The sequence below is a fragment of the Lampetra planeri genome, chromosome 7 (genome assembly GCF_965212315.1).
Source record: "Lampetra planeri chromosome 7, kcLamPlan1.2.h2, whole genome shotgun sequence".
NCBI lineage: Eukaryota > Metazoa > Chordata > Hyperoartia > Petromyzontiformes > Petromyzontidae > Lampetra > Lampetra planeri.
Window position 1 is genome coordinate 289629 of NC_136113.1, and position 25338 is coordinate 314966.

Below are 25338 nucleotides of genomic sequence, written 5' to 3' on the forward strand. Positions count from 1 at the left end.
AAATTTCGCACAACACGGAACAAACGTCGCTATAACGCGGTGTCCGAGCAATGAATGACGAACGGTTTTCCTGAGCTGTGCAGCTAAGCGGTATAACAGTCTGGGGAGTAGGCCTCGGCAAGGTAAGGTAAAAGTTAAAATGTAAAAAAAATAAGCCTACGTTTACCTTCCTGGAGTCGTGGAATTCTGCCATTACTCGTACATTTAATAAAAGCGTGTTTAAAAAAAAGTTTTCTTTATATATATTACATATTAAATGGAGGCTACGGACTGCGCCACGGAGCTTTTAGCGGTAAACAAGGTACCGTATTTACCGGGTAATACTTCGCGCTACCTTTACCCTACCGGCTAATTCTTCAGAGCTATCTTTACCCTACCCTTTTACCTTACCCCTTGGCATGTCGACACCTTTACCCTTTACCTTTACCCTTTTACCCGGTAAAAAGGGTAAATTACTTTACCGAGGTCTACTGGGGAGTGACAGCACGCTGGCGTAGCCTCAAATCATTATTTTGTCCCGACATGGGATGACTGCAGGCTGATTTTACTGTGCAAGTGTGATTGGATAGAGCGATTCCTCGCTTAACGCAGTACTTTTCAGGAACGCATCTACCACCTCAAACTCGGGATTACTGTATTTTAAAATGACACCGCCATAATCAACAATCCAATGTTGACGTGACACGCTGTTGGCAAATGTATGGCAAGAGACAGGATCTTTTCCTTCCAATTCCTCCTGAGGTGGCACAGAGGAATGCTACTGGATATCAGCGGTTCAACATTTTTGGCTTCTGTAATACTCTTTGTTGAAATTTGTATCAACCGAGTACTACCGCCTTGCCTGACCGTAAATGTTTGAGAAATAAATGTATGAATAATGGACGTTAATATTTAAAAAATTTGTCCATTTTGTGAGGTATCCTAACTAGCAAGTAACTGCACGCGAATACAAACAAACCAAGGGATGCTCTGCGTGCGGTGACGTAATTGCAATTTGTTCGTACTTGCTGTTTAGTCCTGAAAACCAATGTTAGTGATCGATTACTTTAGAAAGGTATTTTATATCGATCTAGGTTCCCATGTGGATTAAAATGTTTTCATAGTTATTTTATATTGGCAGATTAATACATGATTATTCACCAATGACTTATGTATGATATAATTTCACGCATTTATAAATCATCTCATGTACCCCCAGGGGTCCGCGTGCCCCCGGTTGAGAACCACTGCTATATACCGCACAATACAATGTCGATTTACATAGCTTGAAAATATGACCGCATATTAAGTTGCTGTGCAGAAACAGTGCGCATTTATTTTCGACAGAAAGAGGCAGTCAGTCATAGACAGATGAAAAGGGAAGGTCTCGAGCCTGAATGAACAAGGAAGTATACGGGTGTGTGTAGGTCTATGGGTCCCCAAGGTGAGTCTAGGAGTCTCCGAGACAGATTTGCGAAGGCATTTGTCTCTGTGTGTGTGTATACGGGTTGACAAGGGTGTGGGCATATGGAGGACAGAGATGAGGAGCTGGAACAAAGGGAGACAAGGCTAATCATAACCATGGGACCTGAATTATGGCAGACCCCGATTAGTTCCCAGAGGAAGACGTGTCTCGCCGACACAAAATTGCACGTGAAAAAGCATTTTAATGACACTTCAATATGTTGTATGTACTATAGGTCAGGGATGTGTTTTAAAACATAACTTAGTCTCTTTGTTGAAAGTATAATGGAGATTTACATTATGTTGCATAGGGCTGTATTTATACCACATCCTCAGCTTGTCACCAAATTGAACGAGTGCAATTGTTTTTACAAAGGCTCGTGTGGTTAAATAATGTTACTTTTCAACACAGCTCACTTCACTGTTGGCCGTCTTGAATCCAGAATTTATGCATTTAAAAATTCCATTAAATTTGTTTCAAGCATTTTATACATGACAAGCACATCTATACTCTTTGGTTCTTTCCGTAAAGTAACGTAGGTAGAAAAAATAAACAATAAAGCACGACTTCATCTTCTTGGTTCTTTCGGTAAAGACTTTACCGAAAGAACCAAGAAGATGAATCCCTGCAGTCACGAAGTGACATTCTTTAGCTCAACGTGACCCCTGTGGTTCAACACAATAAGACAAATCAGCAATTTAGTAGCATCAGCCAGGAGTAATTAGAACTTTCAAATTCCATGGGCAGAGGCAATACAAAATTTTATCGCAGCAATAAACAAAACAAGGCCCACTAACTTATTTAAATAAGGTAATCAACTATAAACGGTTTGATTTTTTCGCAGAAAGTAACACTTATTCTATCTCTTAAAATAAAGCCCAAATTGCACTTAAGTCAATTATGTTTAAACTGTAGATTACTGTTGACCTTGGTAATGATAAAGAGGGCTTCGTTGACACAGCTGTTTGCTGCCGGTGACATTTACTCAAGCAAATGTGTTCAAAATCAAGAGCTAAACATGTTGCTTAGGAAACCATTATGGCAATGCTAAACTCGGCACAAATCATTTATTGTCCTACTTACCGGTCCCTCTTTGACAATCAATTACTGCGAAAACCCAATAAAGTACACACGTTGAAAATTATTAGCCACCGATTCGCTAGAGGCAAATATTATCAAAACTGCACAATCCCTCTTACTCGCTATTTGCGAACAAAGGCAGCTCGAGATATCCTTCTGTCGGGCTTCTCCATGGAGCCATGGACAGACCAGCAGGGCTGCAGTTCTTACATTTACCACTTAGTTATTGCACTACACCCAGCCCCGCTGAGGCCCTTTATAGCTCAAACATCTCAAGACACGTGTGCCTGCCATTTTGCTTGTGAAATCCTACACAAGACAGAGCTTTTGATAAACGTTTCACTCCAATTCATATTCAAGACAATGACGCATTAATGTGACTGCATCTAAATATTCTGTAAAAATAGGAGACATTTGCTCCATCAGGCAATGGAGGACTGCGGCAGGGAAAACCCGAGATATTCCCCCGAGGAAAAGACGTTGCGAGTTTGGGAGTGGTGACGGTATGAGTGTGCAAGAAAAAAATCACCCTGTAGAGTAGGTGGATACAAAATATCAGTTAAGGAGCGCAGTTATTGGCAGTGGAGAACATAAGAGTGTGAAGCCTGGACTTGAGCAAGCAGTGCTGACAATGTGGGAGAGGCTACTCCATACAGTAGGGGGGGCAGCAGAGGAGAAATGACTTCCTATTGAGCACAGGATGACCCGGTGGTCTGACAATGCCTTGGCGAGCGTCACAATGATGCGAGTTGGGCATGGGTTACTTCAGCCGGGCGACGATAATCCAGTACTCTTGTAGGCATGGGTTTATGAAACTCTCCAACCCGCCGGGATGTGAGGTGCCCAGAAGATGCTAATAAATAAAATGGTTTGTGAGCCAATGTGGACCTAATGTAAGTGTTATACCCGCATCCGGTTCCCTTCCACATAAAAAACCCTAAATCGAATTGGCCAAGCATTCAAATTTTTGACAGTCCGTGAGACTTCCATGGACAAATGAAACGCATTATTATTAAAACGCACAAATCTCACTCAAACCACTGAAGATATAAAAATATGTACCCAATGGCATAAAAATCAATGACGGTCGAAAACAATCACGCCCTACCTATTTGCGCTGCAATTTAGACATTCACATGTGGCGCTTTTGGTCTATCATTGACAAATCCACCAAGGATGCACAACGCTACAGAGGTAACTTAAAGATGCAACCCACAGATACGTACATTGGTTGTGACAAATATGGGCTGTCCAACAAGACTGCGACAACCAACATGCCTGCACTGTTGTAATTAAATGTATGGGAGTGGCATTGCACGATGTTACTAGGGCGCAACAATGACGCACTAGATGCTAATTTGAAAGTCCTTTGTCTCATTAACCAAATAAAAAAATGGTGTCCAACAGTTCGGTACAGAGAGTCTAGGTTTGTATCAACAAAATAACCGATATTCGTTTTTTCAGTTGTGTTTTCATAGCAAAAAGTCCAAGGCGCGAGGATAAAATAATACGACTCGTCTAAAATTAAGACCCATTGCGTTATATATACCCGTCCATGTGCACGGTTTCAAGTAACGGCCCCACTGACCGGGCACGACAGCTGGGTCCGGTGTCGGGTGACAAGAGCTGGAGAAGCAGTCTCCTTGCCCAGCCCGGGCACCCTGCATCTGTCGGCCTCCACACGGCTCAAGTTGGCTTCTTATTCCAATAAGAGGGAGAAGTGGGTTTAAGGCTATGGTTAAGCCAAGGTTTAAAACGAGAGGCCGGGAATGAGTCGTGATCTTGGGTTAGGTTTTCTGGTTGTCGTGTAAAAAGAACCGGTCCCTGTTAAGGAACTGTGGAATTTGCACCATTGATTCCAGGCCATCAACACAGACGAGCACTGTCAAGATCTTGGGTTTGTAAACACGAAGTTTGAGAGCTCATGCATGAGCCAAGGAACACAGGCAGGAAACAAGAATTCAGAGAGCACATTTTAGAGCTTCGTTATGACTTGGGTTGCTGGATAGCCGAGTAATTAGGGAACTCACTGAGATAATTTGTATGTAGCATACTATTCAATCATATCGTAGTTTTAATGTTACATGTTAAATTATCTCCTTTGTTGTAAAAAAATATATACTTTGTTGAGAAATACATCACTCATATTAGAGGGTTATAATCAAAGTAACAAAACTACAATACTCTAGCAACAAAAGTGCAAAGCAAGGATATAAATGTTACAACTTGCAATCTCCATGTTTCAATACATCTTTGTTGAAGTCAATTCGATTTCTGAAGCCAATCGTTTTTTGCATACAGAACCTCCGGTGATTGTGACTGAGTTACATAAATTATGCTGTTAAAGTGTGATGCTGTTGTAATTTGGCACAAATGTAAACCTCACGACTATAAAAAAAATCATTAGCCCCCCAAAAATTACAACTCAGAAGTGAATGTGATGCTAAAGTTCTAAATAGATTCAACTCTCATGCTAAACACTTAAACATATGACTTCCACCTTCAGAATCAATTTTCCTACCATGCAGTAATGAATCGAAGGTTACGAGTACATACTCTAAAGCAGTATCAACAATACTATATTTCAAATCAATGAATCATTGCATTCCAAATGAATGAAAGCTTCCATGTAACTTGCAAAGATCATCAATATCAGGTATCGATCCACAAAAGGATCAAGCTTCAACATCACTGGACAGCGAGTTGAGTCAGGACTAAATGACAAGTACAATCCGATAAACAAAAACATAACTACTCAGACTGACAGAAACCATTAGGGTTGGCTCTATTCGTTGGAGGGAGCTCAGGTGGCAATGCCTGCCCGAAAGCAACAATCTCTGTCAAATGGGTAATACTCATAAACATCGGAATAATCTCAACTTTGATAAAGCACCTTCCGTTTGACAAGACAATCTCAGTGGTCAACCACACAGATGAATCAAGAGTAAGCTGGAAAGAGTATCTCTTTCCAGCGATGACATCAAGCATGGAGTGAAAGGACTAAAAAGGAAGAGACAATTCGACAAAACAGACACAAATTGGGAATGACAGACAGGCACACACATTTAAACCTTACGCTTCACAATGTGGCAGACACAGGAAAACACTCAAGATAAACAGAATTTCAAGATAGAGACAATGACATATTTGCCATACAATGCCAGAAAAGACAAAATGATGAACAGCCTGACAGGTATACAAAGATAGACAATGAGAGACAGACAACACCAGAGAGACAAAGGCAGGATTATATGGCATAACAAAGACAAAAACAAAGGGTCATAGAGTGAGACTAGAGGCAAGACAAGGCTACACAAACAAGGTCATACAGATAAGGAGACAAGCCAGAGAGATGGAAAGGAGTACATGGAGATATACATATTTATGCAAACAAAGCCATGAGTGGCAGAGTCAAAAGAGCGAGAGTACCATAGAGATAATAGCAAATACACCAAGGCATAAACAACCATAGGCCACCAAAGTGATAGATGGAAATTAGATAGGACCAGTCACAGACCAAGAAAACACGTAATTTAGACAGATGGGCGAAATAGACGGGTACCATATAGCAACAGACAGATTTGATCACAGGCAGAGCAGAAGGATAGAGGAAAACAAAGATGATGCCAGAGACACAGAGAGGGCCTTACAGACAGGACCACATTAACATAATTTGGCCATGTGATTGTATCACACTGAACGAACCCAACCTGAAGATATCTTATAAAGCCACATACGTTTCACCCTGGTTAATTGCGTGATAATAGGATACGCTGTAGTATTAGGCTGTAAGGTGTCTACAACATGGCAGCACAGCAACCGATTTCTGAATCCATCTGTTCGGAGTTGAGTGTTAGTGTATATAGAGTATCATTCGTTTACTTTCTGTGTACACCAGCTTCATCCCAAAATGCCAAACATTTATGAATGGAATTGGTCAAACATCCCAATGTTGGAGCCTGCTGAAAGCATTCAGACTCTTGAGGACTAGACTGAATAAGTGGAATGTATTGTAGACAGGCTCGGACAGAGAGACTGGGATGTACAAGAACCAACTGGCTAGTACAGAGACAGACCAGATCATACGCGCTCAAGGGTGACACGAGGCCACAGAGATCCAGACATGGCGTTACGTGAACACACACACAGTCTGTTTCCATAAGAAAACATCTCTGTTTAAGAGCAAATGTATGCAGCTATGTGGACTGCTTTTCATACGGAATTGGTTTCTTTAATGGCAACCACTAGTGTCATGTGACTGTGATTTACGGAAGGTGGCATAGCTGTTGCCGACTATAATTGTCTAATCGATGTCACTTTTAAAATGTTTCTACATCCAAAAGTATTTTACTGAACATGGAAAAGTACGTAGATACTTTGCCACGTTCGCGGGATACACATTCACGCACCGTGGAGACAGACAGGATCGTAGAAACACAGGAGCCACACACAGAGACGGCCCCGCGCTGCATTCACGGATTCGGCCACACAAAAACAGACGCGGCCGAACACCGATCACCACGCACACACAGACGTGACCGCACACATACGGGGCTTCCAGACGAAGGCACATGAACACGGACAACGGCAAGAGCCACACGCACACTGGTAAATGAACAACTTTGAGAGACGGGGAACCCAGGAAGGAGCCGCGCCCGGCGGAGCCGAGAGCCGTGGCCGCCCTCACTGTACCCCGTACAGTGCGGCTCCGCGGCGCCTCCAGACAAAAGGCGAGGGGGCTGCGGGGAGCCCCTTGGCGCCGTCTCGCACGCGGGAGACGACTCCCGGCGAGGCGCAGCCACGAGGGGACCCCTCGCAAATCTCCGCTTCGCTCTTTAAAAATAAAATAATCGGCGCCGCCATCGCCATTTTGACTCCAAAATGGCGGAGAGGGGAGACGCTTCCCTCCTCCTCCCAGCACGGAGCCACAACATCAACACCATCGGCTGGTGGCGATGTTGAGGACATCCATCACCACTAGGCACCACCAAACCCCCCTCGTTACCTGCAGTTCCGCGCGTTCCATATCCCAGCTCGCCCGTTCCATCTCGAAGCGCGCCCATTCGTGCTGAATGTAGTGCAGGATGCCCGGCATCGAGTAGTGAGGCCGGCCGGACTCGCTGCCCCCCTCGCCGCCCTGCTGCTGCTGATGCATCTGGAGTTGCTGTTGCAGTAGCTGCTGCTGCTGTTGCTGCTGTTGTTGTTGTTGCCCGGATCCCCCTGACGGCTGCTGCTGGAGCTGCTTGAGGCCGGGCGAGCCAACCTGCAAGGCTGGGTGCTCGTCCATACCGACCGCGGTGGTTGTCCGAGATGCTGCTGCTTTTATTCTTCCTGGTGATGTTGTTCCTCCTGCTGCTGCTGTTGGTGTCGGCTGCGGATGGGCGAGGCTATGCGACGAGCAGCAGCGGCACGAGCCGGGTCGCCGCCGCTGCCATCGCCCCCGCGCACAATGGCGAGCCCTGCCCACCCCGCCGCGTCCCTGCCCCGCTCCCCTTCTCCTCTTCCCAGTCCCCCTCTCCTCCTCCCGCTGCTCCTCGCTCTCAAAGCGGCATCTACACCGCGAGCGACTGGGAAACAAGGAGCCTTCAGAGTCGTCTAGGGCGAAGGCTGCGAGTGACGGGCGGCGGAGGAGGCGGTTCCGTGGCCGCTGCAGGAGAAAGAGGCGGGAGACGGGGCCGCTCCTCGGAGCGGGCGACTCCACCCGCCGAACCTCACGGGGGAGGGGGGAGAGATAGCGCCACCCATTGACCGCTTTCCCTCCCACCCTACGGCACTCGCTCCGCGGGTCCTCTCAAGTGTTGTTGGAGTCAGCCACCCCCCTAAACTCCCCCGCCTCGTACGGAGCATTTGGTACAGCCCAATAACGGACGTCATCGAAGTGAGTTTGCATTTCATGGAGCAGATAAGACAGGACTACGTCACGTGGGTGCGGAGGCGACGAGGCCCCGCTCCCATATACACTGAGGAATGCAAAACCAGTTGAGATGACGTCACTCAGTCCCCGGTGACTTGAGCTCTGCCCACTGGGCTGAGTGGGCGTGGCTCGGTGCGCACCACGTGGCCTCGCGAGCCGTCACGCCGACCCACGTGTAAATTGGTGGCATTTGGTTGAAGGCAGTCGCCTTTCTTCATCACTGCTTCATTTCAGATGTTTGGGAAATAATTTCGGCACGCCTCATCCGTCTCGCCTTATTTTGTCCTTGTACCCTTTATATAAAAAATATTTGGAGTAGAAGGCACAATAATATAGGTTTATTATGAATAGGCATAGCTTGTACTCTCGTGATCGTGCCTTATGCGAATAATCCCTGCCCCGTGCCACCCTGCAGCGCTCTGGTCAATCTAGAATCAGAATATTATACTGTTTAACACGGAGGCTTTCGCGACCAATATTACCCACGAAGGTTTTTGTGTGGGTTAGATCGCGTAAATATAAATGTGTCAAAGCTGCCATCACCCGACACCCAATTAGTAAGGTTTGTCACGTAAACTAAACGTGCCCATTAGTTACTAGCTCAGAACACCGGTGTGTTGGAGAGTAAACACGGTATGTTGGAGAGGAAATTGTAAATGTTTCAGGATAGGTCACAAAAGGCAATCAACGAGGTCCCAGTGGCGAGTGGGGGAGGGGTCTCTGTTTCTCACCGTGTCTCATGTTTCTCTACCCATTACTCCATCTCCTCGTGGCTCTGCCATCCGTGTGTGTGTGCATAGGTGTGTGTGTACAGGGTAGAAGAGCGACGCTCACAACAACGAGCCAGACGGCTAAAATACAGCACTTTGCCCAACCACATGCGACTGCAATTCAACGAGCTGTGATGTACCCATTTATAGTGCTGGGTGGACAGAGATGGGAGATGTAAGATACTTGCACCTTGTTGAACTGCTGTGCCAGGATATGGAACCAACAATCTCTGGATTGCAAGTTCAGTTGTGCTTTTATATCATGGCAACATCTTTAATGTTGAGGAAAAATAAAATACTGTACAGTATATTTATCTTGTTTAAAGTGATACCTTATGATACAAATATACAAGCAATGTCTTCCTGTTCAAGTTTGAAATGAAGTGGTGCTTATCTCCATTTATAGTCAATGAAGCAGAGTAGAAATCAAAACTTGAGTACAATGTATTTATACAGCTAATACGAGATGAATATTCTGATAACACACCAATTTCGAATGGTTATCACATAATATACTGGAACCATGAATGTAATGTCACTTCAGGTTGTACCGACAAGTAGAATATTTGGTCTGGGCTCATAGACTATTATCACTGTTGGCTGATGGCTGAAATTCCACATTCCAAATACAAAGTCCAGAGTGACCCAGTGCTGAATTTACACAAAGTGGTATGAATTTTTTGACCTCGGTTTGTCAGCTCAGCCCTTGGTCAAGAAGAGTGACTTAGAAGGAGCACCGTCCAGTGTTGGGGAAGACAGACTCAAGAACACATTCCATCAAATCTTGACATCGTCTCCTTTTTCCAGGGCTGTTCCCTGAAGTGGTCTTATATTCCACGAGGTGAAGCAATTCTAAAAGATTGTTTATCCACATCATGTCATGATGGCTATTGAATAATTTGGATACAATTATTTGTGGGATGAAATCTTTGGAAAAAAATATAGTACTGTGCATGACAAATAATTCCAAGAAATTACGTTGGATAAAAAATCGTATAAATCATGAACAGCATGCTACCATTAGTTAGAAACAAAGTCAAGTAACTAATCGCTCTGACTATAATAGAACTTTATTACACAACTGTAAGGAGCTCACGAGCGGTGCGACACAACCGGAATGGGCCCACCTCTGTCCCCACCTCTGTCCCATTGTAAAGCGTCGCATTTAACGTGACGCTGGTTACTAATCTCACTGACACTGAACTGTCGTTGTCCCCGGAGCAGTGCCGAGTGCACGCTTTAGGTGAAAAGTGTAAACTAAATACGTGTCCTCACACCCGACTTGCAAAGGCCTTCGAAATAAAAGTGTCTGCCACAGCCACGGTGCCCGGGGATAGGCATAACCTTCAGAGAGGTCTTCATTGTTTCTCACACTACACCAACAAAACACACAACTCTATGTGTACCGCACACAACGTTACCACCTCTCCTGTGTTTTCCCCCAAGTCATGTAAGGTTCCAGTTTTTATCAATAGCACCATAATCCACGGCTGAAAACTTCGCATTTACAAGTAGTTCTCCCCTCTTCAGGTATTGTGAGGTAATCGTCTTACACTGGCATATCCCCATTTATTATACCTAAAATGTCAACCCTAACCACACACGATGGCCATTGTTTGTTTTATTTTTGCAGCCTCCCAGTACAGAATACCGCCCTACATCTCTGTTATCAATCCACTGTCGAATGAGAGCTTCCCCACGCTGTGCGGATCAGGAGGGTTATTTGACCATATTTGACCATGCTGCTTCATGCGGGTTAGTGAAGGTGGGGAGTATAGACGTGGGAGCATAGAGGTACACAACAATTTATTTTTCTGCACTGCCCTCTGCCGACAACCACACAGCACAGCCCCGCAACCAGTACGTGTATACATAACTTGTTAAACTAAAATCTAAGCAATGCTCCATTCTCCACATGTAAGTAAACTATGCTTTAGTTCACCGTCCTGTGGGCTTTAAATACCAATATTATCCAGCAGCATTTGTTTATGTAAGCAAACTCTGAACCAGTTTCTACCTTCTGGGTCTCATCAGCAGTCAGGCTGGTTTGACAAAATTGAACCTTATGGCGGGACCCCGGGGTCCCGAATAAACGGAAGTCAAAATCGTAATTATTGAATTTATTTTTAGCGACTCCGTCCCACCGCGCACATAAACGTCGCGACCCGCCTGGTGCGTATCATTTTGTTGTCGTGTCGTCCAAGCGCAGCAAGGACGAATACGCAGAAGAAACAAAACTTTGATTAGCGCATCGTGTAGAGCTCGTCGAGAGGAATAGATTGCCGTACCGTTCGCCTTTAACAGATATAAAATGACGTCGCAACGCAGTTTATGCGAGAGCCGGGGGCTTATGGGGCCCCGCCATTGGGGGTCATAATACTGTTGTATTGCCGTATTTTGTTGGTGGGTCAACTTTCTCAACCATCAGTTAGGTGGCGTTCCATTGGTCCTGAGCCCATAGTGCAAATGTAACTTCCCTGCTGTGTAAACAATCGATGTTGACTTCCCACAAAGAGGTACTTAAGTTCTATATTTGAAGCTTTCGTGACTGCAAGGATTCATATTCTTAGGTTTTTTTCGGTAAAGTCACGTAGGTAAAAATTTAAAATTAACTTTTATTAATTTTAATTTTTTACCTACGTGACTTTACCGAAAAAACCTAAGTATAGGTACTTAAGTTATTGACCCCACAGCAATGACCGGGATCTTGAACTTGCAACCTTGTGAGACGGGTGCTATGCCAACACGAAGACGAGTATGAGAACGTGATTGGTGAAAGAATGAGTGGGAAAGTGGCAGAAAATTTTAAAGTGTGCAGTAGACTGCAGAGGTGTTGGTTGTGTGTATGTTGAACTTATTTCACACCATACGTAGCCAACCGTGCTAATCGGAGGTGCAGAGTGAAATGGTGAGAAATTGGGAATGAAAGTGAGAGGAAGGAGAGTGGATTTGTAACAGGAAGGAGTGTGGGTCAAGTGAAAGGGAGCCAATCATGAATGACCAAGTGGGTGGAAAGGGCTCCCTGTATTGGGTGAGTGCAATCAGTGATTAAAGTGAGTAGGGGTGCAGGATAACTTGCCCCCCTAAGCAAGGGAAATGCTTCTGTTCCCCATCAAGTGGTCTGATTATTGAAAATGTTTAGCTATTTAAGTGATATAAATTTGACAGAAGCATAACTTTACTTTGTACATGGAGGCTTGACAGTGTATATTGGTCGATGAATGTGTCGACTGCCCATACCTGCCCTCCCATCCTTGCCCCCCTTTGCATAAAATTCCCCCTGTTACGTCTGCTTTAACCACTAGCTAGAATGCATATACATTAAATAGTACGAGCCAGTGGACAAGCTCCATAGAGTGTCCCAAGTCCCAGTCCTCGCAATCCACCATGGCACGCCTTTACACATTTATCAAACTTTTCCATACAAAGAACACATTAAAATGTTCCATGTCACACACCGCTCATTTCTTTGGTAAACACGTCCCACGGAGAACGATGATTCAATATTAATTTTAATAAACCCTCTATTACATTGAGAACAAGTACACACACGAGACCAATTACTTAATTTGAATCAATATTCTCTTCTTCACGTTGAACTTATTTCGCACCGTACATAGGCTACCGTGCTCATCGGAAGTGCGGGGTAAGGACAACAAACCCAACAAGCATGTTCACGTGGAACATGCTTACAACTTGAAGCCGTCATGTCGAAGGTCCTGGACTATAACTTATGCTATTTTCAAAGCTGACCTGCTATAAAGTTGCTGTTTGTGAAAGCATATGTTAAAGAAACATACAAGCACTTAAACAAAAAATAGCTGCTGATGTTGTGCGTGAGTTACTGAAGTGATGTGTGGGTAATCATCCAGTTATATGTGCATGTGATCCTTGGGGATCTGGATGTTATTACTTTTTTCTATATTTGAGGCAGACAGTATATCATGTTGGCAAGTATGTCTTTGTGGAAGCAAAAAAAACTGTATTTAAATTAAAAATTGTAGGAAGCATTGCTTTCGTCGTTGAACTTAATTTAGATGCTAGTTCATGGCTCAGTGTAAATGCCCAGGGAGTATGAGGCTGTAGCGAATAAGGGTAATCATATTCCAGGCTGAAAAACACAAAGCATACATGTCAAGGGCAACAAGTAGGTGCTGTGTGTGACACATTGTACAACTCCCTGAATTCTAACACTTTATAGTTGAATGCTGGTTTGATACCCGGAATGTAGAAGTGACAAGAAATAAATCAGCATTCAGGATCATAGTAAATACTGCACCCGAGTTAATACTGCAGCTCTATTGACGAGAACTACACACCGTCTGCTTCACAGTGGACGTACCAGATCCTGTGACAATATAAAAAAGAGAGTAGGCCGTGTGTATCAGAAACGTGATCCGAAATTCATCAATTACTTGTAAATTACTTCATTTGGATAATAAAAAACCATACACCATTGCCTCTTACTGGCGGCCGAATGCTCACTGCAGGCTGGCGCTGTGCACACCTCGCAGCTGACACGGGGTCCTCTTGGCTAGACTGCAGCAGCAGTAGCAGCACATTGGGATGGTTGAGAGGTTAAGGGCTTTGAGTCGCTGAGGCAGTTAAGCACCCTGTAAGCAATGCACATTATTAAACTCAGTTTCAGTTCTTTCAGTTTCATTTATTTGGTATAGCCATGTGAGCCATTCGGCTCTTGAATCGGGTGCAACCGCAACAAACAAAAACATGAACAAGAAAACATCTTAAAGTGACTATGTGACTATGTGCAAACATAAAATCCAAGAAAAGACAACAAAATATTTCAGAAAAAGCACCGTACACCAACGCTGTGTGCAAAAATCCCAGTGGGATGCAAGTCAAACAACAACAACCACAAGACAACTTAGATTAAGGCCATCAGTCTAACTCCGTACTCTAACAAACAAACATGGCCAAACCAAAAAACGTTTTCGAAATCACCAAAATAAAGCCATAAAAGCAATGTAACAGTGATCATAGGAACTGTGACCGAATTTTCACAATAAACGACAAACAACATGTACCACCAAACTCTGCAGCCATAGCTGGCTGCATGAATCACTCCACAACAGCAGGAACATCAGTCGGAGTATCAACATTTTTCAATGCACCTTTAAGATCAGCACACTAAATCAAGACACAGATAATACTTTGCAGCGGTCATCTGGAGCGAAACATTTTATTTCATTTTAGGCCACTGAATAGCAGTGGCAGCTTGGGGTCTAAAACTCCTCTAGAGCAGTTTTGAGTGAAGATCTCATAGGTAGTGATTCCAGTTGCAGTTTATTGGCAATAGCATTCCAGACCCTGGGGACATCAATAGCAAAGGCCCACATGGAAGTCAGTGGTACTGTTCATGGATGAAGATAATCACGGGTGAGAGAAGCTATAATTCTAATATCATTGTTTATATATTATGAATAATTGTGAATAGCATGACATTTCCATGTCTTAAACTTAATTTTATTGTAATCTTTCTCGAGATTCATCCTCATTGTGCTATTTGCATCTTGTTTGAGACAAAGGATCCATTTGGATATCTGGCAGAGCGGTGTCTACTCATTGTGTTAGAGAGCGGCACATAGAAGTGGCTATCACAGAGCTACCTCTGAGACTATTTCCAGTGACCTAGTCCACACGGTAAATATCGTGTTAGAGAAGGCCTCATAACGTGGATATTAAATACTTCACAGAATCTATGTTTCATTCAAATTAATCGGTCAAACGTCACCTGCCATCAATGACCATACTGTATATAATATGTACCTTCTTGTGAAGTCAACAATAGTTGTACTATGGAGACGATGAGTCCTTTCACAAGACTGGGGCTGCCAATTATATCAGACTGGGATTTTGACTTCCTGTCTTTGATATGTACTGTCTATAATTTTTAAACACTGACAATATTTGTTCACAGATCTGAGTCTTAGAAAATACTGTCTATGCAAATGTGATGATGCAACTTATGATGGCTGATTTAAACGGCAGTGTGACCATACTTCACCACAGTGATCAGTTTGGTTGCTCTAAGTAATGCATCTGTAACACATAACCAAATGTATGTTGAACTTATTTATTACCGTACGTCGTCAACCGTGTTAATCGGATGTGCGGGGAAATGACGACAAACTAAACACAAAAAAACTGTTCTAAAGAAATGTTTTAAATCTAGATGTGAAAAGTGCATGGGTTATGCCTAAAATAACTGAAATAAATGTACTGTATGATGCATGAAACATATCAATGAAGCATCTCCATGTTTACAGTGTTATACGAGGGTGTTTTACTAAGTAATGAGATGTTTAATAATGTATACTCTGTGTCGGTTTGACTTTGGTAAATATTGCGCAGTGGATAGGGCATAACCATGGCAACCAAGGTAAAATATTTTTTTCCCAGATTGTGACACTAGAGGGCAGACATATCATTCATTCGGAGATTAATGCTACATTGATCTGAAAAAAATATTACAATACTGATTATTATTACAACCCTTTGTCAATCAGCTGCTGGATGAAGGCTTCCCCATGCCATCTATTATGGGGGTTGTTTGACCACACTTGACCTTGCTGGTCAATGTGGGTTGGTTTAGACAGGACTGGCTTAGATCGTAGAAGGAAGCAGTGGTGAGGTTTGGTGACAAAGGCATTGGCCATGATGACTTTTGTGTCGGTATTTAACCTCACCACGTGCAAAATATAGTCAGGTCCTGCAAGTTTCATATCAGGCCTCTACGATACATTCTACCACTATTGAGTTGTGACATAGCTAATATGGTGACGTGTACCATAGTATCGACAAGGCTCGATTATTGCAACTGACTACTCGACAGACACGTCTTGAAAAATTATCTGGCACACATCGTGACGGGTACTGTAAGATCCGACCATGTCTGTCCATTACTCGCTGAGCTGCATTGGCTTCCGGTTGCCGAACAAATGCATTGTCAGGTCGCACTCATTACACACCATAGTGCTTGCCACAAATATACCACAATACCTTACTGATCTCGCCAAGGAGCATAAACCATCACGCAAATTCCGGTCATCCTTGCAACTGCTTTTGGCTAACCATCGAATAAAGATGGTCACTGCATCGAACTCTTTCAGATGTCGTCTGGAACGCTCTTCGCTCCGATACTAGGAAGCCACTGGAACTATGCACTTTTACATCGAGTATAAAAATAATTTTATTTAGAATTGCTTTTTCTGTTTAGTTTGGTGTCCTTCCCCTGCACCTCCGATTAGCATGGTTGGCTACGTACGGTGCGATACAAGTTCAAGATAAATGCACGTGAAAATTAACCTTGTTTCGCCATCTTCGAGACACTATAAATTGTTCCTAATAATCTTTACCAAAGATAGACTAACGCGCATTGCCTGGTTACGTGATATAATAATGATTGCATGCGACTAGCCCTGTGTAATATATTATAATGTACATACATAAATGGTACAAAAATACATTATCCAATTCCATTGATCGGTTAAATAAATTCAAGAATGGCATGCCCATTTTATGTCGTAGATGTACTACTGTATGACTGTATAGAAACAAAATATGATTTGAAAAGGGCAAAACTAGTACATAAGTGCTTCATCTAGCCAGGACCCATTTAGAACAATGGGATATCCATATGAGCCAGCCAGTTGCCAACATTCAATTACCTGGAAATTACAGTAATTAAAACAGTGCCCTTAAATGGAGGGGGTTGAGAGGGCAGTCATTACAATAAATATTATAAGATGGGTCAATATTTATGTGCTTGGAACAGATTGATTGAACACCCCGGATGCATCAGTAGAAACAGATGAAGGGGCGATATGTTTGCTGAACAGCTGGTAGGGCATGCAGACGGAACCTGCAAGATAAATGGGGGGTAATGGGGCAGGCGAGTGGTTGCACTGCTTAATAAGGAACATTGTCATGGTTAATGCCAACAGCTCGCAAGTTTTGGATCACTACACAAGGATTATTTCATGCAGCCACCAATTGTGTTGTTTTTTTGCTTCATGTGCCCTTTAAATTTGCATGAATTATACAGTCAGGCTAACTCAGGAAATAGTATAAAAATAATCGCTTAACATATAGTTTGTTCCCATTGTGAAAAATAATATTCTGGAATTTAACTTCACGTTATTCATAATCATGCAGTAGTAGTAATAATAATGCATCATATGAAAGTGCTTTGGTCAAAATGTCAGTTGTATTCACATATATAGCCCAGTTGAGTAATATCCCAGCTGTGCTATATCCCAAAGATATGATGGAACAGCGTGAGGCATTAGAACCACTAATTTTTGCATTGTTGGACCATGAGATAGAGATGTATTTTGGAGGCCTTCATCCAGCAGTAGATTGATCATGGTTGATGATGGTGATGATGAGAACTTCTACACAAAGTACAGCTAAACGTTGGGTTAGGCTTAATAGTGCCACCTAGGTACGTGCATCCTGTATTGGATTAACGGTGTGTGTGTGTGTGCAAAGCCCACTAAATACACAGCGCGTTTTTGCTGCTTCCCCACTATGTGCCAACACCATTCATGAAATATGCACTTAGACAGCGCATTGTCTGCGTGTGCAAAGTGCAATTAAATATGAATGGTGCATTTTTACCACTTTCTGCAGCATGTGTGCACTTGTGTATGCACAACACCAAAAATATGTGCAATGTATAAGTCATAGGCTGTGTTTAATGCACGAGCATATCCGTAAAAAAATGTTCACTTCAGATTAATGTATCCCAGTAGTGTTTGATCAAACAAAGCAAACCCAGGACCAATTTCCACTTGACAGAGGTTTATCGTGGGATCTTTATACCCTGTTAGTGAGTAACCTAATATTACGGGTAAAATAGGTTGCTGTGCAGTACAGCAAAATGCACAAAGTATAAGGCATATTAACAAAATTAATAGTTTGCAATTGCATGCTGTATTGCAGTTTCTATCATCTCAATGCCAAATAGTTTTATGTAATTCTCATCTCCATGAGTGATCCTACTCGTGAAGAAAATTCCACATTCCTGTCGTGGGGACAAGTCTCTCATAAATAAACTACTTCTGACTACCCACAAAATAGTGATTTTCACGAGTTTGTGCCAATATTACAAACCCAAAACAGATTGACGAACATGCAAAGAGCTGCAGGATTAAACATGTACAGTGCTATAATGCTAACAATATTACATGTTATAGCTGATTAATAGGAGCCGTATCCATGCAAAAGAGATAAGAGAGATATAGTCATACGAAAGTCGGTAGTTGTTGCATTCAGACAAGACATGAGATAGCAGATATAGACAGTAGTACTAGCAATATATGGGATGCTTTTATAAGATGGGAAATATAGGAAATGAAAGCACATGACATGAGAGATATATTCAGAAGAGAGATAAGAGACAGGATATATGTATTCAGAAGATAATTTGGAGACCATACATTTAGAACAGATATCTTATTTTAACTTGCAAAGTGCCTTGATTAAGGCGCTCAAAACAGGACCCTGCGGGGTGGGCTGGTAGGAATGAACAATTGAATGGCTATAATAAAATGAAATGGCAAAAAATGGCCGCCAATAAGTGGATGCCCCGTGGCCCCGCCCTCCACCCGCGTAACCCCGCCCCGGCCACCCGTGGCCCCGCCCCATCTCGGTGTCCCCACCCCCAGCTCGTTGCCCCGTCCCTTACTGCCGTAACCCCGCCCCAACCCCGCGTAGCCCCGCCCTCCACCTCGTGCCCACGCCCCCTGCCGCCGTTGCCCCGCCCAGCCCCGCGTAGCCCCGCCCCCTGCCGCTGTAGCCCCACCCAATACACCCCTAGCGGGGGAGAGATTCCCAGGCCTGGCTCGGCTGGAGAGCCGCCGACGAGGGGGGGTAGGGAGTTGTTTTTAATGTAAAAGCTTTAAATGTAAATGTTTCTATTAAAAAAACATCAGGGAATGTAACATTGTTAAACATTAACTCCCTTTCACACACGCGGGGGTACGATACGAAGGGAGAGTTTGAGGCCTAGGTCTCGGTTTTTGTAGGGTCATGCCAAGTGTTTGCAGTAGGGGGCGATGTTGCTACACGGACGGACGGACGAACGGACGAACGGACAAACGGACGGACGATATTAATCTATTGGTGGCTGGTCCACTTCGTTCCTACCAGTATAAAGAATTAACTATTTGTACAGCAGAACTGTGATGAGATGAGTTAATGAGAAGGATAGCAGTGCATGATAAGCATGATGATGATGCGTGAAATAAACGATGATGAGAGTGACAATGAGTGGTTGATGATGAGTGAGTGCGATGATCGGGGAGGGAAGTTGTGAAAGGAGATTATGGGGAAGAGGAGTTTGGGTAAGCGAGACAAAGTGAGTGTTTTAAGGGAAGAAGGAAAAATGGAGAGCGAGGCTGATTGTTTGAGGTGTAGGGTCAGCTTGTTACGGTGTAAGGGGGCCAGAAGCGAGAAAGAACGTGGTCGTGATTGTGCACAGGGAGGAGGGGGAACAGATGGAGACAGCTGGGATTGTGAACGCAGAGAGCGAGAAGGTTTCGTAGAACGAGATGAGGGAAGCGAGATGATACGTTGGGGCGAGGCCACGGAGATATTTGTGAACCAGGTATGAGAGATAGGGGACCATCACCCATAGTCTCCTCTAGTGGAGGCCCTTCTGCCAGTTGTGGTGTGCGAGAGAACAATTGCTGAGCTGCACTCTCCCCTTTAATAAAGGGGACAGGATATATATGGTATTACACGGTATATGGTGAGTCAGCAGTAATTCTCACATGCAGAACCTGGTCCCTGGTTTATGAACGTGACATTTGTGCCACTGACTCGGCCACAAATGGAGATGGATACGGTAGCGCCTAATGCTCGTTTGAGCCGAGGGACACTTGGTTAAAAAAAAAATACATGGAACAAGCTAAATCGTTTTATGTAAAAAATGTGGATATTTTGGGCGAAGAAGTAATGGAGACATTATAATTAAAATTGATTTAATCAACTCGTCAGGTTAGCAAAATGATAAATGTTGTAATATTATATATTTATACAGTATTGTAAAAGCATGTTTATGACAAGATGTAATGTCTGAGCTCTCATTAACACACGCATACGTGTGATCGCATCCAAGCAGTATGTGAACACAGCGATTTGTGATATTAATTTCTTCGCCATCGTTTTACATTTCGCTTAACGAAAATCTTCCAAGGGAAGTATCGTCCTGTCCAGTTTGCTGTGCCCGAGTCGTGTGATGCTGTACAGAAAATTATCGCCATCTGCTGTTTAACACAGGTGCCAGCCTTTCCCAACATTGGGTGGGTTTGTTTTGTGTGTGTGCCAGACGGCGATGGCTGCTATTCATCACAGATGTAAAGTATGAATTGACTATCCATACCTCCGGCCTGGTTGTTGAAGGGGTTTCTTTTTGGTCATGCAATATCTGCACAAGGGCACAGTATAGTGTATATATTAAACGCTCCAAAAGCTGCTCCGACTGGAAACATTCAACGAGGCTGATTTGACAACGAAACAATTGAATTTTTTGTCAGAGGGACGCGGATGGAGGGACACATCCCGAGCCCTGTTTCAGACAGCAGCCAGATAGACCCAATGTATTTGTAATAAACCTTCTTGAGACGGCTTCCGGAATTAGTCATTTTTATTTTCAACTTCCACAGTTACACTTCACACACTCCCCGTTGCTGACAGACAACGGAAAGCAGGCAGACTTCCCGCCAAGTCCCCACCGCGCACGTGGCACCCAGAGCCCCGTACGCGCGTGACTCCTGCTCTTCTCGTTCCCAAGTCTGCTCCCGACTTCTCTCTCCCTCTATCTCTTAATCCCTTCGTCACGTGGTACCCCCCAGCCAATCCTTCGTAGACAGCGCTGACCGTTCCCGATGGTTCCCTGTCAATCCCGGGACCATGCCTCTGATCCGGCTTCCCATTAGCTGAGGCCCCGATTGGCCAGGCCAATCACCCCTGCTAACATGCCGTGATCATGCCGAGGCCATGCTCCCTGGCTCACCCCTTATTGGCTACAAAGCGGGACCGGCAAGCCAATCCCCACGTGAACCCTCTATGGCTGTTATTACATCACCCCCCCCCCCCCCCCGGTGAAAAAAATCAGCCGTCTTGGCTGGGAAAAGGGTGATCAACCAATTCCGTAAAACATCTTATTAGGGCACCAAGGTGCATTTAACAATAAAGGGTGAAACGGCGTCCCCGCGCCGAACAACACTTAAAAACAGAGTCACCCATGAAAAAACCCAACATACATTAGGGCGCCCCTGCAGCGCGGTAACGACAGGGAAGAAACAGCTAGACGATCAAACGTTAACGAAACGGGAGAGATTTCGATCGCGTACGCGACGCGGGACCCTCTCCGCTTCCAGCGCATGGTCGCTTTGCCGCCAGATCGACAGGAGGTGGTAGGCTTGAAGAAGAAGGTTGTTGGTTCTCGGTCATGTCCAGGGCAGGCCCCGTTGGAGGGGGGGCAGCGGGGGCTTCCTCAGCCCTCAGAACCTGTTCATCTGTAGGAGGCACAACACAGTCCCCCTTGGGATCAACGAGCGTGGCAATCGACGTAATCGGCCCGGCAGAACCCGGCAGGTCAGCTAGTGGGGATGAGGGACCGACACGCGTATCAACATAGGGTTTAAGTCGCGAGGAATGAACATACCACCGACGTTTTCCGTACTGAACGCGGATACTCTGTGAGTTCCGAACATCCACCAGCGCTACGGGCCCTCGCCACGGCCTGTGCAGTTTAGGGGATGTGCCCACCGGCACCTGGGGGCAGTGGAGCTATGCCAGGTCTCCCACTGACCAAGGCATGCGAGTACGCGATCGACGCGCATACCGTTCGTTCCTTGCCTGGGCACGGGCTGTCGCACACCTGGCAGCCTCTCGCGCCTCCGTAACTCGTTCAAGCGAGTCCCGCACGTGATCAGGCAAGGAGCGGGACGGTTGTTGACTCGGCTTACCCAGTTGCACATCGATGGGTGGGACATTCTCACGGCCATACATAAAAAAAAATGGCGAGTATCCCGTGGACGCATGTGGAACCATGCGGTATGCCGCTAAGACGCCTGGTATGTGCAAGTCCCAATCGGTTTGCTTTTCACTGACCGTGTGACAAAGCATAGCCGAAAGGGTACGGTTGAATCGCTCCACCATACCATCCGTTTGCGGATGGTACGGGGAAGTGCGAATTTTCTTTGTGCCCAGCGCGTCACAAACCTCCTTAAGCAATTTAGAGGAGAAGTTCCGCACTTGATCTGTGAGCAGCCTCTCAGGTGCCCCCTTATCCATGACATACCCGTTCAAGAAAGCGTCGGTGATGGACGCAGCCGTTTGGTCGGGTAGAGGCCAGGCCATCGGCCATCGAGAAAAATATTCCACCCCGACCAGAAGGTATTTATTGCCCCTAGCCGACGGGGGAAACGGGCCCAGAATGTCCAGAGCAACTAATTCGTTGATGCGGGACACCTCAATGGAACGTAACGGCGGTACATACTGGTTCCGAGGCAGTTTCCTCTTCGCACAATCATGGCATGAGCGGACAAAGTCATTGATGTCTGCCGTCATGCCGGCCCAGAAAAAATCCTTTTGCATCGCGGCCAAAGTCTTCTGGACGCCGAGGGGCATCAACTTATCAGCGTGCAGAGCGCGAAGCAGGTCGTAGCGAAGCGAAGTAGGCACGACCAAGCGTGGTCGGTCAGACAACCCGTCGGTGCACATTAACAGTCCCGACTTGCCTCGGAACATCTGCCACTTCCATCCCGCCAATTTAACTTTTTGTTTCCCTATCAATTTCCGTAGCGGAGACAGCGAAGTATCAGCCTCCTGCTCACGTAACCAGACCGCATGTGGCAGCCATAAGGTATCATCGGTGTCCACCGACACCTTCTGGTCGTCCTCATTCGCTATCGCCCCCATAACCGGGCAGGGCGAGGCGGGCGGTGCCGCGCAGCGGTGCGTGCCCGTCAGGCAAGTGCACGGAGGAACGGGTGGCAGCCTTGAGAGCGCGTCAGCGTTCGCGTGACGGGCCCCCTTACGATATGTAATATGGAAGGAAAATTCCTGTAAACCTTCTTGAGACGGAATTAGTCCTTTTTATTTTCAACTTCCACAGTTACACTTCACACACTCCCCGTTGCTGACAGACAACGGAAAGCGGGCAGACTTCCCGCCAAGTCCCCACCGCGCACGTGGCACCCAGAGCCCCGTACGCGCGTGACTCCTGCTCTTCTCGTTCCCAAGTCTGCTCCCGACTTCTCTCTCCCTCTCTCTCTTAATCCCTTCGTCACGTGGTACCCCCCAGTCAATCCTCCGCAGACAGCGTTGACCGTTCCCGATGGTTCCCTGTCAATCCCGGGACCACGCCTCTGATCCGGCTTCCCATTAGCTGAGGCCCCGATTGGCCAGGCCAATCACCCCTGCTAACATGCCGTGATCACGCCGAGGCCATGCTCCCTGGCTCACCCCTTATTGGCTACAAAGCGGGACCGGCAAGCCAATCCCCACGTGAACCCTCTATGGCTGTTATTACATATTCATGCTTTCAATCTTAATTGTAAAGTATTTAAACTACACATGTAATGTTCTTCATATTTATTTATGTTTGATCATTTTAATTTACCCTTTTGTCTGAAAATTGGGGAAATTCTGATTTTGAACCACACCAATCATCATTGGCCATTATCTATCCACTGCTGGTTGAAGGCGTCTCCAAGTTGTCGCCATAGCTCTTGATTTCTGCTGAACATTAAATTCACATTTATAAACTGGGATAATCCATCTATCTGTTGCGCATGAGCTGATTCTATCACTCCATCTCTATTCTCCAATGTGGTCATCCTCTTGATTGTTCCCTCTGGCTGCCAATCTGTAATCATCACTTCTTGCGATATGCCCTGACCAAGCCCACTTATTTTCCTAAGTCAATACGTCTCTGATTTGCATGGTTTCTGATCAATGTGTTCCATTTCCAATGGCGCTGTCAGCAGGTATGCAAGAGGAGTTAGCGGGAACTCCTCCACGACAATGTATCTCACGGCCAGACCAAATGTGGAGCTCCGTTTGGCCGCTGCAGTCCACGGGGTGTGGATCTAGTGTCCCAGCGGCAGGTGGCACGTCCAGCTGGGCCATCATCTCACGCAGTCGGCAGCGTGTCCCTTCAACACGGGCACAAGTCGTGTCCCATTGAAGCGTAGCGGCTTGATTTACATCTTATTCACGTATTGGATTTAGAGCGGTGGTAACAGGTCTGGCATGGTGGCTCCCACCAACCAGGGGCTTGTGGGCTGAGTGGCACCGATGTCTTTACAGCCACACGTCTCGGTGCCAAGAGCCTGTAAAGAGGGTGAGATGTGTCCATTGGGGTGGTGCGTGTCCTTAATGAGGACATGGAATGCCACAACCACCTACTTATCCCGACCTCCCCCCCAAAGGTAGATTGACGTAATGTCCGATGAATCCTTGCCGTGCCTTAACCACTGCGGGACATGAGACGTGGCACTTGCACCCCGTGTCGTGGCTTAATCACTGCGGGACATGAGACGTGGCACTTGCACCCCGTGTCGTGGCTTAATCACTGTGGGACATGAGACGTGGCACATGCACCCCGTGTCGTGCCTTAACCACTGTGGGACATGAGACGTGGCACTTGCACCCCGTGTCGTGGCTTAGTTGCTGTGGGACCAAGACGCGTCCTGGTCGTGACGACTCGAGTGTCGTGGCGCTTGTGACCGTCTCTGGGTCTCTCTGCACCCCTTCTCACCACCACCACCCCCCTCGTGCTTGCCGCCTGCACGCAGCAGCAGCGGCGTCCCTGCTGCGGCCTCTTCGATCCGCTGTTTGTGTTCATTCCCCCGACTCCGCCAGATGCTCTCCGGCCTAGCGGGCTGCTCTGCAGGGGCACCACGACGCCATTGAAGATGCAAAACCATTCCGCAGAGGGGTTAGTCTGAGACATCGTGAAGCCCACTGCCGCACCTGCATGGCTGGCAGAGCTTCGTGTTTCCAGCTGCTCTGGCAGATCTGTCCGTGATAGGATCTGTACAGTGTTTGCAAAGTCCATCTCCCTGCTTGGTATGTCAGTCCAATTCAGATGT

The 25338-nt window shown here is 45.6% G+C and overlaps 1 protein-coding gene across 5 annotated transcripts in view; it reads right to left on the reverse strand.

Moving 5' to 3' along the window:
* Positions 1-8220, reverse strand: part of LOC144719689 (striatin-3-like) — a 124269-nt gene extending 116049 nt beyond the window's left edge. For 3 of the 5 annotated variants that reach the window (XM_078595817.1, XM_078595819.1, XM_078595815.1), the window contains exon 1: positions 7530-8220. In XM_078595817.1, the coding sequence (XP_078451943.1) occupies positions 7530-7811 (282 nt within the window). In that variant the 5' untranslated portion in view covers positions 7812-8220. The remainder of the gene's footprint in view (positions 1-7529) is intronic. The other 2 variants (XM_078595820.1, XM_078595818.1) reach the window with 1 other exon arrangement.
* Positions 8221-25338: the final 17118 nt, after the last annotated feature.